Here is a 17,757-nt window from a genome sequence, read left to right as displayed (position 1 = left end):
CTAAAATGAGAAATTTGGTTTATCATAGCTATTCAACAAAACACTTTAATACAGACTCTCACTGGTGGATCTGAGGGGGTTCACATCCACGCTGCCGAGGTGCCACCGAGCAAGGCACGGACATCCGGCATCTCCTCCATCTGACCCTGAGCACTGACCCAGAGCACTGACCCAGTGTGAAGGGGGTGACTCTCTGACACGTGTCCACAGGTGAGTGTTGTATTGTGGGCACGGATCGTCAGGTGCCAGCTGTTGATGGTGGAGCGCGGTGATACTGCGGGGTGTTTTCTACGCTTGCGTGAAACGTCAGCGGTGTGTATGCGGCTGGAGGAGGAGGAGGAGGCGGAGGAGGAGGATGGGTCACTGCTGATGCTGATGCGAGAGCTTTCCTCGTCTGTGATCAACATCGGTGGAGCTGCCTGCGACATGACGGAGCTTTTCGGGCCGGTCTAACGCACCTTCCCCCCCCCCAACTACCGGGTCTCGACGAGGGTCCGAGGGGACGAGGCGTGTTTACGAGACGAGGAGAGAAAAGAGGGGCTCTCGCCTCGTCCCTCCTCCGGCCTGTCTTGTGACCGACACAGGTGGATTTGCGGCTGGAAAACGGCAACGAAATGAAGACGTAATACTGGACTGTGAGGGAGCTGGCCGCCCACGTCATTCGTGATTTAACCAGCGGGAGATTGGAGCTGACGTTCGGGTCAATTTCACCGAGAGAGAGGGGCGGTGGGGGTCGGACCGTTCGCTGTGTTAGCAAGCTAATAGGCTAATTTCGCTAGCTGGTCGGTTAGCAGCGGTGGGATGCTCGAAGGAGGAGTTAGCGTCAGTTGCTAGCAAACGTTCACTCGAGGATACACAGCTGTTTACTTGACCACTCTCTTAAGGGCACTTTGAACATTAACGCTGTAACCCGAGGTTTAATTCAGTTTCACGCAGAACGCAGCTCGTCTCCTCGTTAAATAAGCTCCCCGTGAATGAGACGAGATAATCGGCTAGGAAAGCTAATGTTGACAAACACCGGTGACTTAGCGCCATTAATTAGCACGTTAAGGACCGTGTGGTTGGCAGAGGTGCTGTCACTCGTGTTAATCCGCTCAGCTGGGAGAGACCTCACCCCGGTGATTGTTACCGGCTGCCGGGCCGAGGTGAAGCATGTTGACGCTGGATGTGCCGGAGCTCGAACACTCGGCAACAACCAGGAGAGGATCAGCCATGACAGAGAGGGACACGCACACTTTGACACCAGTACAATATGCGGTAAGGCCGAGAGACTATTATGACCTTTGAGTTTAGGTAATGTTATTGTCCACACGTGGAAGCCAACCACTGAAATTAAAACAACAAATACGATTTGTCAATTCATTGCCTGACTTGACATCGTTTCTAATACAATCCACCCTCTTTAAATGATCCTTTCTAAGTTACTTATGTATAATTTTATGTCATCGCAGCACCTGCCAACCTTTTTAAATGTTAGACAACGCTTTTAGTAAAACCACACGTTAATCTCAAGGCTCCCCTGAAAAGGTGTAGTGCCTTTTTTAAAACATGGCATCAAAGTTAAGGAGCTGGACCTCCACAGCAGTGAGATAGAAGACATCCCCAGCTACTCTCAGGTGTGCGAAGGGGAATCATGGAACCGACCGTGTTGTCTGGCCCTCTGGGGCACACGCCATGGGAGTCGGACCAGTCCTTTCCTCTCGGATTTCACACCCTGGATTCAGACAACGGGGGTGTGCTCTGTCAAAACAAGAGTGGCCGGACTGGTTTGGATTTCAGAGACAGTGACCAAGATCACACATCCCAACAAAGTGGAGAAGCTGAGGTTTTCCAGGACGAGCCCCAGGTGGAGTTGGGCCAACTCATAAATATCTCTGATTTCTCTTGTGGAGATTTGCAGTTTGAGGCCGACCAGTCCGCACTTTCCAAAGCTTCTCTCCATAGTTCACAGCTAGAGGACTTGTCCTTTACAGAAAAAACTGAGGGACCTGATGAAATCAATGACTATACCTTATCATGGTTATTTCCTCCAAACCTCACTGATGTGGTTGAAAAGAGGTCTGCCTGTGAGGAACTGAATCTGACAGAGGAGGCCCCTCTGGAGGGCTCAAATGCCCTCAGTAGTCAGGGCGAGCTAATACGCCTCGGTGTACCTGACTCTCCATCGAACATTTCCATAAGGACCAACACAGGGGATCCTTTTTCATTGGTAGATCTCCTCAAAAGTGAACCCATGTGTCTACCCCTGGAATATTCAGGTGAGTTCGACCCACTGGGTGTCAGTGAGGAGCTGGTAGACCTGTCACAAGAGGAGCAGGCAGGTCTCCCTCCCTTACAGAGCAGGGAGACATTGTCACCTGAAACCAGAGACAAAGGTTTATTTCCTGATGATCAAGTGACGGATCTGCCTGTAACCAGTAGCTCTACAGTGCAAGGGTCGCCGGAGAACAGCCTGTCACAAAACCACATCAGCACACCACTGGAGTGTATCGAAGGATCTGTGTCTTTGTTGGATTTAGAGGTTCCAGATTGTGACTCCAGTCGGAGCCTGTGCCTGGCCAGTCCTGCCACTGTTATCTGCACAGGTGCACCGGTGCTACATTTATCAACAGAGGAGTCGGAGGTGGAACACGAAGGAGCTGCTGTAATTAGAAATCTGACATCTGAGCAACAGGGTGAGAATGACTCATTAGCTCTGGGTTTGTCAGCTGAACCCTCATCACTGACTGTGCCTCTGGCTGAAGATGTCTTCACCCAGGGGGATTTCACCAGTGAGAGTTACTTTGTGGAAAAGGATTTGAGGGTGGACAAAATTAGTTCTGAAGCCAAAAATCAGAGGAATGAGGCAATGGCTTTGGATCTATGCTTGACTGCAAATGAGGTCCATGACGAGCAAACCTGGGACTTGAAACAACAGGAGAGTGTACAGTGTGGAAGTGTTCCTGATCCAGCACTTGAACAGAGGCAAGAGGAGAGTGTGATCGACTCTAACCAGCTCGAGGAATCAGATTGTCATGAAATAGCCTCTTTTGATATTTCAGTTCAGGACTTTGACAGTTCTTCTCCTGAAGCTGGATGGACTACTGAGCAAAATGTGGAGACGATTACCCTCTCTAAGATGGTGGTAGATGACTCATTGCCAATGGTTTCAGCTGTGAACACAAGGGAGGATGATGTCTCCCTGCTGAAAGCTGTTTTTGATGCTTTGGACCAAGACGGAGATGGCTTTGTTCGGATTGAGGAGTTTATGGAGTTTGCTGCTGCTTATGGGGCCGATCAGGTGAGATCATTTATCTTTGTCTGTTTTGAGCAGGCAGCTGCTGGGTAATGCATGCTCAGTGAACTGCTGCATAAAACCATATAAAGCTCCATATACGTAAATGATTTACCATTGATTTTCTGCTGAAGCCCAGAGAACTTCCTGAAAATCCTTTTCTAAATTAAATCATCTGAAATTCATCCGGATGATGCCACTTTCTAGCATTGAAAGTCAATGTTAGAGGGGAATTTAGTGAAGAAGCCAAACTTATTAATAGTTTGTGAAAATTTGTACAATTTTCAGATAGTTATTAGAGCCTGACCGATATGGATTTTATTGTTCGATACTGATATTAGAGTGTAAATATATTCTGATACAGGTATATCTGCCTCTACTCAACTAATTAACTATTAATAAAAAAAAACCAAATACAACCAAATATTTAGAAGTTTAATAAAGAAAATACATTTATTTTGATGTAAATATAAATGCAGAACTTTCCTGCACTGTTTATTCAGTGAAATAAATATTTAGATATCGGTACATATCAGCAAACATTAACACTGATATAGTATGTCTGTAAAGCCTCATATTGGATAATCTTTATTGGACATATCGATAAATTGGTCAGGCGCTAATGGAGATTTCTTCTGTGCAGTTTTTTCTAATAAAACATGCCCCCAAGCATGATATAACATGTGTTTTATGAATTGCAGCAGGCTAGTATTGCACAGATAACATGAACATGTTACCTGTGCTGGTTTCCCATGAACAACCTCTGAATATCCAGCGTAGTAGATTTGGCTAATGCCAATGCATATGGTTAAAACCATGCCTGGATTAGTTTGTCATTTATATTAGGTCAGTGTTCAAAGGGTAGGATTTGGGTTATCACGGAGATGATCCTATCAGCCATGTTGGCTGTAATGAATTCTGACAGGCCTGGAACTCCTCCATATGTCAGATGACAAACCACATTTGCATATCATGTGGTTTGGTGGATAATCTCTGGTGAAATGGCTAATGTGCCACTCCACCCATGACCCTCACCCATGTGTTGTATCTCATAGTTTGCACCAGACATTCAGCTCCTCTTTGTAACATAAGATTTTAGTCACTTGCAAGTCAAGAGATGAGGATCGGTGACTGACAATTTGAAACCTCTGAAACTAAACTCTTTTTAGATTATGTTCACTTTAGGTTTCTCATTTTGAGCCCAAAGTTTAACCAAAATCATCATTTAAACACTTGGGGTCAACCCTACTGGTTTTCAGGGTTAATAGTGATTATTAGTAAGCACAGAGACGATAATCAGTATTTGAATAAGATATATGTACATTTGCAATTAAAAATATCTTCTCATCTCAGAGGACTGTGATGTTAATTGTAAACTTTGATGCCTTACTTTCGATATACAGCTCCACACCCCGCAGCTTCTCTATCCTGCTTCATGTGGGCCCATCTCTGTACACACTAGCTTTAAGTGTTGATAGGCTGTTTCTCATGATATGTAACCATGACAGTTAGAGCTGAGGGCGAGGTGTTGCTTGCAGCCACAGAGAGATGACTACGGATGGCCCAGCTGAAGTAGCACGTTTTTTAAATCAAAGATACTGGCAGTCAGATTGTTTAAAAAAAAAAAAGTTCAGGTAATGAAAAATCTGAAAAATTTTTCTTTTCCTGTTCAATTGTTGGCAAGAATGGGACTGAGCTTCAGCGAGCTTCAGCAAGTGATCACACCCTTTGCAAATATCAGTATAAGGACGGATGCAAACGATAACGTGACCTAACTGGTTACATAAATAAGCACAGCTGTCGAGTGTGCCCCTGTGAGCATGTTTTATCTCTTCTTCAACATATGAATCTTTATTTAAGAAGCCATGATATTTATCTCATCACATAGTTTTTATAATCCACATGATCGTCTAGATTTACCTGAGGTAGATTCAGGTAACGTAATGAAATATTAAAAAGCTCAGTTCAGATTATTTTTGATGAACTTTGAACAAGGCCTTTTAGGGTGAGCATGGGCCCTTGTTGGCGAGCCACACACAGGGTGTTGCTGGCTCACTAATGCTTTTTTTAATCCCTCCTCTCCCAGTTCAAAGCACCTCTATTGCCCCCGATCTGCCCCATGTCTAGCCGTACATGTCTGTGGCTCCCCAGGCAGGATATTTGTGAAGGATTAAGAGCAAAATGTGTTTTCCTGAGTCAGAGGAACTTCATGGTTCGGCTGCTGTCCACCCAACTGCCCCCTGACCTTGTTTTGAGGGACAGATCAGGGCTTTTGTCATGTTAGTGTGATGTAAATCAATTCCAACTATTATTTGGCTGGGCAGCGCTAAAGCTGAAACATTTACATGACACTGAGGTTTGATTTAATTTCATAGGTGTGGTCTGTTTCACTGTTATTCAGCCCTGATTGGTTTCTGGTGTAATTCTGGTCCCAAGTATTGTGATTTCAGCAGTTTCCTTTGGATCCCGGCTTGTTAAAAGTTTCCTTGGACTGCTAAGATTGAGCAGATTGATTACTTTTGTGAATAGCTATCGGATGTCTGAACTGCGCAAGCTAATTTGTGCCCGTGCAGGAAACTCCTCTTAGATTTCTATTTGTGATCGGAGACAGGCAGAGGCTTTGGCTTTTACAATAACCAGGCAGGCAGCAGACAGACTTATCTTCAGAATTTGTGGAATGTTATATAATGCTTGTAACATCTCATTGGATTTGGCATCCATTAGCTGAACTCAAGGATCAGTGGGGAAAGTCAGGTCTCCTCTAAAAAGGGCAACACACACACAGATTATGCTAAGGTAGCAAATGGTTCTCTCTTCTCGTATCAGTCTGGAACCCATGTGAATTTGCTTTTCATATTTGAATAAGCCTCACCGTCATATGTCCTTGTGTATCAGTCATCTGGAGATAAAAGTGTTTTGAATAACCTCCATGAGTGAGTTGCTCCTATTTGTGAAACTTTACCTTGGACCCTGGTTGTAAAACAGGTCGTGCAGCAGCATGGTTGAGAAAACCACACAGAAATATGTTGCACTGATCCAAAAGGACATCTACAAGTAAGACCCCCCCCAAAAAATACATGAAGGTTAAATTATAGTTATGTAAACCAAGTGGAGATGGGGATAAGCTCAGATCCCATGAGGAGGTTGCTGAATTTCAGTCTAACATACAATTCGATTCTTGAGTTAATCTCTACCTGTTTGCAAATATCCAGCCACCTGCTATAGACCAGTATTGATGAGTTATTTGCATGCATGTTAAGCTGGTGCTTGTTTGCTAATCATGCAAATGTTTTCTCCAGAATTATTTCAGGAAAGGATACTGTGTGCATACACACAATCTTTTCTGTGTGCTTTGCATATGAGTATCATATAATTATCAGAGAAACTTAAGGGACAAAATACAGTTTGTCAACTGTAAAATGTAAAACCACTTTCCTGGGTTAAACTTATTACTCAATAGATCAGTTATGAAACCCAAATCATTGTCATGTGTACCATCTCATTTAATGAAGTTTTGTGAAACTTCTTAAGTGCCTTTGGAACACTATGAGCACTTAATGCTAACCTGCTGTTTGTTATGTGTGTTGGTACCAGTCTGCAACATGTTTTGATGATTTAAAGAAAAAAAAGTCTAAAAAGTGAAACGTCCTGCAGTCGGCTTTTGTTGAATTTGGTAATTTATCTACTGAAAAGCTCTCTCTGACCACCTTTGGTTTTGACCCTGATTCACAAAAGCCGCACTGAATAGCATTGTGGTCAAGTCTCCCCCACCAGCCAATGCTCCCGACCCAACTTTAGCCAGCCTCCTGCCCCTCACCCGCTGCTTTTATGTCCTGCCCCTCTAATCCACAATGGAATGCCCCATGCCCTGAAACGTCCGCTCCCGGGTTCACTAGTGTGCGTGTGTTTCAATGTTTTATATTCAAAGATCATTCTTCCTTTTTTTGTCCCTGACCTCTTTTGCCAACCCGCTGGGCTTATGATCATGATTATCAGAGGTTTTTTTTAAGGAACTATTGTGAAATCCCCTCTAGGAATACTCTCACCAAAGGGTATTCTTCTCCGTGGGGTGATGCACAACAGTGGTCTGTGTGGAGGAGGTCAGGCGTGCCCCGACACTAATTAGACACAAATAGAGGAAACAGAAAAACCACAGTGCCTTCACTGCTCCGCTTAGCAAAGGAACTGACAAGCATTAGATCTGAGTTCAGTTTAATGTAACCATGAGCAACACTCAAAAATAAAGAGTCAAATACATTAAATATGTCTAAAAATAAATCTAAATTTAAAATGGACTATTTTGGTTTGTGGAAAGTATAAGCAAGTCAAATTGAATGGCAAGTTGTAAGAACCATGCAAGACAAATAGTTAACACGTCAAATGAAAGATATAATATGGAACAACTCTTAATTAGAATGTCTGTGCCTACTACACCTATTTTATATATAAAAATATTTCAAACAATGTTCAAACCCAGAGAATAGATCACGATTATTCATTATAATAAGTGGTAGATTTTCATCAGCGATGGTTGTGAGGACAGCTCCAATGATTCCAATCAAATCATCTAACTAGGTCTTTTGTTATTATTTAGCTTGCAAGACCCATAGCGACCAAAGTTACATATTGTGTGTTCAACAGTACACAAAATGGCTACTGACAAGCAAAACAAAGATGAGCACACAAACAAATAATCCAATACGAAACTGTCCTTCCAGCAACATTAAATTAAGTTAATTTTCCCAAGTGGGGACAGTTTTCCAGTTGAAAATCAGTTTTTCCAGGTTCTTGGGGCAAAATGAGTGAACTGAAATCAAAGTCACCATTTAGTTTTTAGGTTAGACCTAGGAATAGCCAACAGGCTCTGCTCACAAGACCTGAGGGGCCTGGCACTGCTTTACAGACAGATATAGGCCATGGGCAGCTTCCGCATAGTCGATTTTCACTGCTCTAGTTGCTTTGGCTGTTAGTCTTTATAGGTGATTTCTTGTACTGTCAGTTTTTTCACTGCTGAAGCAATGACTAATACTAATTTACTGCTTATTATAATGGTTAAGTGGATACGTCATCAGGGCCACAGATGCTCAGTTAATTCCCCTGTCACACCTCAGTTCTCTCACTTTGCTCTGCAGAGGTGTTTCTGAATCGCTGCATGAAATTTGTTTCCTGTGAACTGTGATGGCTCTTTGTGAAAAGAAATGCTGCTTCTTCTTCCCCAGCTCTTCTTCAACCTGCAGAGTACAGAGCAAATCTACTGTATGGAAAATGTTTGCAGAGTTGGGATGTAACTTGATTTCTACGTGCTAAACATAACATGGCCGTGTTAACCACCATTCAGAAGGAACGGCCGCTGCCCTCCTCTCACTAAATACAGCTGGGTTTATTTCACCAAAACCCAGATCGTAAGTCACAGGGGTTCTTAGAATGAGTATTAGGAGTTTCAGCCCTCTCAGCCTTCCTGAGTCGGAGCTCAGTGTTGCTAAGCAGATCAACTTGTTTTTATGTGTAACTGATATAAAAAAACGGTAGAAAAGAGGCCGCACACACAATGAACATTTCTGTAAAATGACCACGTTTGCATTGTGCACTTACTTTCTCAAGGAATAAGTGGGCTGAGGCCACAGAAACCTCACCCCACATGCTCTCAGGCTCCCTCCCAGCCAATTTTGTCAGTGATACACGCCTGAAATTATGCTGTAATAATAGCTTAGTATAATTTTGGGATGGACAACCTTTGACTTGGGGTATTATTTGTGTAAATAGGTTTTGATTGCTTGGCGCCACCAAAGATTATGTAGATACACACACATATCTAATGTTTCCTAGGTTAGGTCACAGGAGCCCGCTAACTATTTTTACCAAGTTTACAAAATTAGCAGGTAGATGCATATTTTACATGCAGGAACAACTGAGGAGCTCTCTCACCCACTGTCTTGCCAAGCGTTCACCTGGGTCACGTTTCCATCACTGCAGATCAGAGTCTACTGCAGAGTCATTTAACCCTGGAGTGAAAAGCGATTTAATTCATTCCCATTGCAGACAAAAGCCCAATGTTAGTGGGTTGGTTCACCAGTGGAAAATGGGCTTCAGTAAGCACTAACAGGAGAAATGTACCAATGAATCCACACAGGTGAAGTCCCTCAGAGTACAGATCAGATTAAATATAATTTCACATCCATTAAAATCAAATTTTAATCAAAAAACAAGTTGATCCAAAGTGCATTGTTGATCTTTTTTATTCTCTGGGGTCATGTGGTTACACAAGCTCTCATTCTCTTGTTGCCAGGTTACTGACTGTAGGAATATACTATATGTAGGTGCACTTACATAACCCGTTTAATTCTTGAGTGCAGCAGCTTTTCTATGCAGAAAATGCTATATTGCGCCACATCATGAATTCACTTGAGTAGAAACCTTTCTTGTATTTGGGTCCAGAATCTCTTTGTAACTTGTTTTTCTTATGGTTTTCTCATACAAATAAACATTATACAGTACCCTGTGTAAGCTTTAAAATCCTTAACTGTAAACTCACTATTGCCCTGCATCCAATAAAGTCAGAAACACTTGACGTCTGCAAAAGCTGCTTTTCCTCAAGAGGTCAGACGTGTTTTATTGGTGACTTCTGTCATCAAAATATCCTTGAAGTTTATGTTCTGCAGTTGAACCATCATGTGAATGACATCACTTTGAGACTTTGTTCTCAGTAGTTCTCTGTGGTTTATGCTTAGATTAAATGCTGCTTTGTTCCCCTGTCCGCGGTATGCTTTTCCACTGGAGTCTGTATGCAAACATTGCAGCTAAGTCATTTGCCCCGTTGACTGGAAGACTTCCCGTTGCGTCATTCATTACATCATTTTTTCTCTTGCTTGGGTTTTAATGTTGCATTACTTTTATCTTTCAGGTGAAGGATCTGACTAAGTTTTTGGATCCCAGTGGTCTTGGGGTGATCAGCTTTGAAGACTTTCACCGGGGGATTTCTGCAATTAGCAACGGAGGTAAACCTTCATGCACTAATTTGCACTGTAATGCAAACTTTACATTTATGCATACCAGCCTTGTCACACTTGGTAAGTAACCCTGCTCCATTTATCGTTCTTGACCCATTGCCCCCTTTTCATGGACTCAATCGAACTGTTGTCTAAGAGTCTGCAGATTCTACACGTAATGATTTGTGAGACCTTTTATATAAGCTAACCTGTCGTTAACCTAATTCAAACTGCCTCAGCAGCACATTCTTGCCCCTGCATTTATTCTCCGGTATCTGGCCCCATCTCTACATTTCCCGTGGTGCCAAATATTGTTGTCAACACAGTATGTTCACTCAGCTGAGGTGAAGGATTCTGAAAGGAAAGATGGAAGAATGACCTAAATTCTTTGTAAATAGACTCAATATGCTGTTATTCATTCTTCTGCCATTTTGCGGCCCCCCTGTTCCACTTTGCAAGCTATTAAAAATGGCTGCAAGTTGTAAGGAATCTTTTAACGATTTCTCTATCTTCAGTTATTACATCAGCTTCTTCAGGCCTAACCTCCACTGTCAGTCTCATCCAACTCTTGAATTAACTTTGACTTTAGACAATTTTTTATGGTCACAACAGTTAGTTTAGGGTACACAATGGGTCTGCAGTTTACAGCACACGCCGGCTGTGTTGACACACTACAGGATGTGGTGATGTCACCACAGTAGTGCATGTTTGCCTCAATCCACCCAGTGTATTGATTGATTGTGAAACTCTTACCGGAGGTTTTCTGGGTTGCTCGCCTCCAGTTTCTCCGACCATTAATAAGTCATGCACTGGAAAGCATGAGATGCAGAGACACATGGGCTGATTGGCTAGTGTTCAGAGCAGGAGTGTGGCATAGGGATGGGGTTTGAATAGAGAGTCCTATTCACCTCAATTATTTACTCTCCTCTCTCTGCCCTGTCATTTCTGTTTCTCCCTTGTTTCTCTTCTTTTGGTCACCACAACAACAGTGTGTTGTCAGATTTGATAAAACGCGAACATGGCACATATGTACTAGTAAATATTTACCAGTTTGTCACGAAGCCTTTATATATACACTATATAACCCTTTACATGCTCTGTAACACATAATACAGAATTGACAATGTGAAATAATTGGCTTCATAGAAGGTCAATTAATATCCTCACTATGTATAAATTATAGTAGATATGTTCAAATACCTTTTTTCCAATCCTGATTTTGTTGTGCATTCAAAGAAATAACTTCTATAATGTTTTTCAGAATCAATGACATGTAACCTATTTTAGCTTCTTTTTAGTTCTTGTTTGGCTAATGCTTAACTAATGCCACCATGCACCATTGTCCAATTTCTGTCACTGTCCCATCTACAGTATTTTCTGTGCAATCAGAATCAAATAAATTTCCTACTGCTTGTTTCCCAATCGTATATGTAAATCAGGCCCTGACTGTAACCCACAGTCTCTCACAAACTGCTGACAGAATTACAGTCTGCTCATAAAGGCAGCAAACACTTTTTACACTCCTGTCAGCTGAGCTATCCATCCACTTGGTCCAAAGTCATGATCTTTACCATTCTGCCTTTACCTCCTCTTTGATGAGCATACAAAACCTTTTCCTCTAGCTCAGAAGCTGCTGACTAGTTTCAATATCTTCCTGTTTGTTGCATTTTGGCATCATTTGTTCGTGAAAGGGCACATTTTAATAAAGATGTGCCTGCCAGCTATGGAAATGCCTTGTCCCCTAGTGGCTCTGGTATGTCTGAAACAAAGAAAGGAGTTGGTTTAGAAAAATGCATGTCCTCTGCTATTTGTGATGTATGCCAGGAAGGCTGCAGGTGTGTGGCTCTAACAGAGGCCAGCTTCTCAGGCATTTCTCTTAAATGGCTTGCAATGTGTCGCAGAGCAACGAGTTAAATAAAACCAAGAGGAACAAAAACCTGTGAGTCTACTGGCAGCTTTTGAGAACACAGTTTGTGTTCTATTCTCTCAGTAGGTTGCTATTCACAGCTCTGTTTACTAGATACAGGAGCTGTAGTGGCTCATGGGACTCGATGTTGTTGGTCTGTCTCAGGTTACACTGCTCGTCTGTAGCTGCTTTCAACAGAAGCCTGTATCGACCCATACATTGTATATGGGTTGTTTCTTGTGCTGTTTCTTGTTTTATTTTACCCATATCCCTCAAATGTTACTTTCTATAGGCCTTGAATCGCAGAGTGTAAAAGTTACATAATGTTTACTGTCACATCACGCTTAGCTTGCTAACTGTAAATATGTCAGAAGGGCACCTGGGACATAGAGTCTTGATTGTGCTGATTACGTACTTAGGTAAACACATTAGAGGCAAAAAACAGTGTGTGCTGCAGTGTTAATGGAGTAGTATTTGTCTCCTAAATAAAGAGACAAAAGGCTTTGTTTTTCCATATAGGTCAAAATGAATTTTAAACAATCCAATCGACATTTTCTTGTTTCTTATTAAGCAAATGTGATATCAATTAGAAATATATATATATATATATATATATATATATATATATGTGATCTTCTTAAAGACTTGCCTGCAAAATTAATGTTTGTCGGTTGGCCAATGATATTGGCCAATTTGACCCTTTCACAGATACCATTGCCATTCATTGACATTATCAAAATGGATTGATATGACAACTTTATTTTTCAGAAAAAACAATGCAGAGTTTATTTTCTTTAAATTGTAAATATATGTGGTTGTAATTGCATTTTATATTTCATTATAGTTACGTGTATTACATTTTAAGGTAATTGTACGAAAGTAAATACAAAATATAAGTATAAACTACATAAGCACTATTGAATTGAATTGAGGGGATTGTTTGCGTAGACATTGCACACACCAACCTTGTGTTTGTTGAGTCTCCCTTGCCGTTTGACTTTGTTTGTTTTGCACACATTAAACCTGTCTTCTTGCTTTCATATCTGTAGGTCCAGAACCACAGCTCTACAATGTAAACTACAGTCCAGGGGATGGAGCTGTGGGCTGTCCAGAGGAATATGATGAGGTGAGGTGCCACTCAAGAGGCTAAGCCGCCCTCTAGTTGTATATGTGGTCTAGTTGTTGTGTGTTCAGCTCCTACTGGTGCACACAACAGCCCAGTGAGAAGGTTACAGGCTGAACTTCATGTGCACTCTCACTCTTCCCACTGTAATTCAGCAAGTGGCTTGCAGAGCTATCATTACCACTCTGTGGATGTTCCACGGACTGAACACCCTGGTTTGGCTGATACTAAATAGCATCTGGCACGCTAGGTTTTTGAGTATCCTTTGACAAATATTGGATCAGCTGGAATGTGCTAGGAGTTTTACGTGTGTGTGTGTGTGTCTGTGTGTGTGTGTGTGTGTGTGTGTGTGGACGGACTTGTGTTTTTACAGTTGTGGTTAGCATATGTGGAATTCCTGTCTCCTCTTGTGCACGCAACTTGTATATTTAGCCATCATTGTTGCTGGCCTCTGCAAAACTGAATTGTTTCTGCTATTGTGTGCACTTTAAGCACTGCTGCCCACTGCTGCTGTTTCAGTGCTGTATGTATGTACTGTATTAGCACCCTCTCTTGGTATAGTTGACAAATGCAGGTCTGTGTACAAATGGATAACTTAGGCAGCACATGAAGCAAGCCTTTTTTGTAAGGTGTTTGACATACAAAAAAATAGACCTTTCTTATAATTCATAAAGCACCATAACGTTGTTGATGAAATTTCATATGATTGGAGTTACAGTAGGTGGTAAATGCTCTATATATTAAATTACGTTTCCAAATGAGTTCATCAAAATCTAGATCTTTCTCTCCTGTAAATAATGAGCTACTCAGCTCAAAAATAATTTGAGACTAGGTTGTGTTAGACTAATGCTCAACTACATATATATATTATAATATATTATAAACTGTATGTTTTGGTTCGATTCCTTAACTAAGGGTTTGTTTGTTACAGTTTGCTTCTTATATTAATATGGTCTCTTATTTAAATATTAAGTATACCTCAATATTTAGTCATATATGCAGTTAAGATTAAAACAGATTAACAAGACAAATGTATTTGATAATGAAATACGAAAATAAGAAATGGAGAGAGAAAAACATACCAGTCTGGCCCAAGACTGTGACGTACCCAGCCTTAAAGCATTTCTACACAAAATCCTCTTGTTTCTGTAGCTGCTGTTTACTGGAAACCTTGAAAGTGGAATTTTGGGGGAAGTTTGTGCATGTTTGAAGTAGCTGCCACACCTGTGTCCATTGCCTTGTTTTTCCCTCGGGTTCCTGGCAGAAAAGGGTTCCTCTCTGTCAATGCTTCTGCTGTTCGAGCCATGTTTGCTTTCAAAACAGGCAAGGTAAGGCTGTCGAGCTGATGCATGGCATAAGAGCAAGCCATGCCCTCCCTTCTGCCCCATTTTACCCTCACAAAATATTTTCTACAGTTTCTGAAAGTCACATTTTCACCTCGCATTTTAATTTTTAAAAAGAAATCTTACTGCAGCAATAGTGTCATTTCCAGATATAAAAACCTGTTTTGTTGTTGTGCCAGAACTCTAACACGTGCTCCTGCTGCCTCAACACTTTTACAACATAAGAGCACATTAGTTATCTGTTGGCACACAGTCAAACAGTTGCGGCAGGTTGTTGGGATGTACAGTGTAGCCCTTGTAGGTTGTGCAGCCTGAGACATGTCAACATGGCTTCCAAGATTTATACAGTCACACTGGGCAGGGAAATGAAGCTCCCAGGAGCCAGGAAAGATTAAACCGTTATTCAGCTGATCGTGTGCTGTTTTAACTCTGGGGGGCTAAAGGCTGGCAGTAGTTGATTGAGCTTTACAGCTGACTTCTTGTTACTCTTTGGACTTTGTGTCTGTCTCCACCCCTCTGACCACCCAGTGGAGCAGAACGAAGTGTTGCAGTATTTTCCATTTTTCCAACATACACACACTCTCTCTCACTCTCTCACTCTCTCTCTCTCTCTCTCTCTCTCTCTCTCTCTCTCTCTCTCTCTCTCTCTCTCTCACACACACACTCTCTGAGAGTGAATGTGAGGAAGCAGCAGTAGTAGTGAGTTATTAGGAGTTTCTCATGGCAGGCCAGCTTTCCTGTCAGTGAGACCAGACACACAGAATGGTTCTGGGCATGGTGGATAGCCCTCTGGGCCTTGTGACTCCTGACGCTTCATTTCTAATGGTACGTTATGCTTGCCAACATGACTCACCTGTTTCATTGCTGTTTTATAGCTCTGATACCCAATAATGTGTCTCTAGTTGCTGATAGATTCAGATGTTGTTTTTTGGCACGAATCAGACTGAACATTTGGTGTTTAGTGCTCTTTTTAATTGAACTTGTTGCTTGGAGGTGTTGATGCAGCAGACTTTGCTTGGAACAGCCATCATAATAACAGCAGATTGTCTCTGAAGTCAGTTTATGCTTTGTTTGGCCGTCGGTGATATTGGCATCATGACCAGTTGCTCAGATTTCATTCAAAATGGACCATTTTCAAAAGAGTCTTGTTTTTCACTCTCTCAAACTAAAGGTTTGTTAGGTCAGCTTTGTTTTTGTCTCATAAATGCAAAATAATCCACTTGTTGACATTTAAACATATACTTTAGACATTATTGAAAGTGCACAAGAAGTTAATTGTCTTATTTGTTGTTAGAATGAATAATACTTCTGTGTTTGTGCAATATTGGATTCAAAAGCCATGTTATTCTTTTAATCTGAAAATACAGGATCTTCTCTCCACTTAATCTTATTCTGTTTCTGCAGCAAAATGAGGTGACAGACAGTGCATATCTGGGCTCCGAGAGCACGTACAGTGAGTGCGAGACCTTCACTGATGAGGACACGGGGGCCCTCGTACCCCCTGAGATGCATGAGGATGTGGAGACAGACAGCGGCATCGAAGCCACGTTGCACGACCCTGAAGATAGCAGAAATAGGTTGGTATAAATTACACCTTCAGTCATACACACAGTGTCGGTTTTAGCAAATATGCTCCTATTTCCTTGGACATGTCTACACTGTGTCGATGAGGAGGCTGTCTGTGGCCCGGAATGACTCCCATCATACGTCATTAATTGTAATCCACTGGTCATGTGAACCAGATCAAGGTCGTAATGCTGTTGGAAATCGTTGCGGCCACAGAATTGACCATAAATGTGTGTCAAATCTCCCGCAAATGGTTATCCCTGGAGATGACCTGTGTTGGCCTTTCACACAGATCACATGGTTAAAGAATCTTGTGCTGGATCACTCGGGTTCTATTTGGGTCAGCAGACAGGCAGATTAAACAGGAGCAATGGACAGCTATAACTTTACTGACCCACAGTCTTGAATTCTTCTGATAGTGTGTAGAAAGTCAGTCAGACACAGTGTTTTACAATGATTCTATTATGTTCCCATCCTCATACTCGTTCACAGTGCCCTGTCACAGTTTGAGGTAACATTTCACACAGTCAGCGATGACATTCACTGTTGATGTTTTCTGTGCCGCTGAACAAGGGGAGCTCCCTCAGACATAACTTGAAATGTGCACAGCTCAAAACATGAGAAACCTTGAACACAAAGTCCTTCCACTATTCCTCTCTACTGTCGGTATTTCAAAGCGGATGATCATTTGTATCGGCTGAGAAGTGGCCAAGATCTGCTCATCCTCCCTGAATCATCAGGTTGTGGCATCAGCTGGTAATAATCACAGCTGCTGAAATATGTTTTGTGTGTTCTATTCTCACTTTGCAGGAACTGAACAGCATGAAGGGTTTTCCAGAACGTTTTATTTCTTATGTTAGTTTTGGATTGAAGTTGGTGTTTGCACTGGGTAATATCCAGTTATCCCTTTTTTATATCAGTAGTACCTACTCGACGCACAGTTGTCAATGTGACTTTGTCGCATTTGTAGTCAGTTAATCAGTAAAGAACTTGATTCAAGTGTTTGAGTGGATTTGGCGGAGTGTATGATTTCATTCATACTGACTTGAATACAGACTTAACATGTATATTTTGATAAGTTTGAATTACCCTCATAGACGTGGTCACGGACTGAGTGAGTGGCTGGTTTTGATAATAGTTTCGGTCTCAAGGGTAAACAGAAGGGCAAGAATTGAGCTGTTTGAATATCAATTTTTCCAAATCATCATTTTATTACTGCTACAGTGCTGAGAAAATGTTGCTTTAGTATTGTCTGTTTTGGAAAAGTAAACTGTAGAGACACTGGAATTTCAAATAAAGGGTAAAAGATACAGTACAATCTTTGTTAACTGTTTGTTTTCCAATAAGTGGAATGATGTTAAAAGTGTTGAGTCATTAGAGGACAGCAACAAACTGTCTCTTATTCTCCCTCTGTCAGTTTTGTTTTCATTAGACAGGTAAAGTGAGCAGAACATTTTATACATTTTATATTATAGATCAGATCATCTGATCATTCACCCAATTTCTCTCATTTTGAAGAAATTTGCTTCCATATTGTAATTACCTCTGGCAAGGGGGAT

The 17,757-nt window shown here is 41.7% G+C and overlaps 1 protein-coding gene across 5 annotated transcripts in view; it reads left to right on the top strand.

Annotated features, from left to right (window-relative positions):
- The first annotated feature begins 323 nt into the window (after positions 1-323).
- rab11fip3 (RAB11 family interacting protein 3 (class II)) overlaps positions 324-17,757 on the top strand; it is a 30,581-nt gene continuing 13,147 nt past the window's right edge. The window contains exons 1-4 of one of the 5 annotated variants that reach the window (XM_020083154.2): positions 324-3,280; positions 10,176-10,269; positions 13,216-13,292; positions 16,037-16,209. In XM_020083154.2, coding sequence (XP_019938713.2) covers positions 1,634-3,280; positions 10,176-10,269; positions 13,216-13,292; positions 16,037-16,209 — 1,991 coding nt within the window. In that variant the 5' untranslated portion in view covers positions 324-1,633. Of the gene's footprint in view, positions 3,281-10,175; positions 10,270-13,215; positions 13,293-15,229; positions 15,458-16,036; positions 16,210-17,757 lie in introns of those variants that run through there. The other 4 variants (XM_069517333.1, XM_069517334.1, XM_020083156.2 and 1 more) reach the window with 4 other exon arrangements.

The sequence above is a fragment of the Paralichthys olivaceus genome, chromosome 21 (assembly GCF_024713975.1).
Source record: "Paralichthys olivaceus isolate ysfri-2021 chromosome 21, ASM2471397v2, whole genome shotgun sequence".
Taxonomy (NCBI): domain Eukaryota; kingdom Metazoa; phylum Chordata; class Actinopteri; order Pleuronectiformes; family Paralichthyidae; genus Paralichthys; species Paralichthys olivaceus.
The sequence above is the reverse complement of the archived record's forward strand: the minus strand, read 5'-3'. Positions and strand labels throughout refer to the sequence as shown.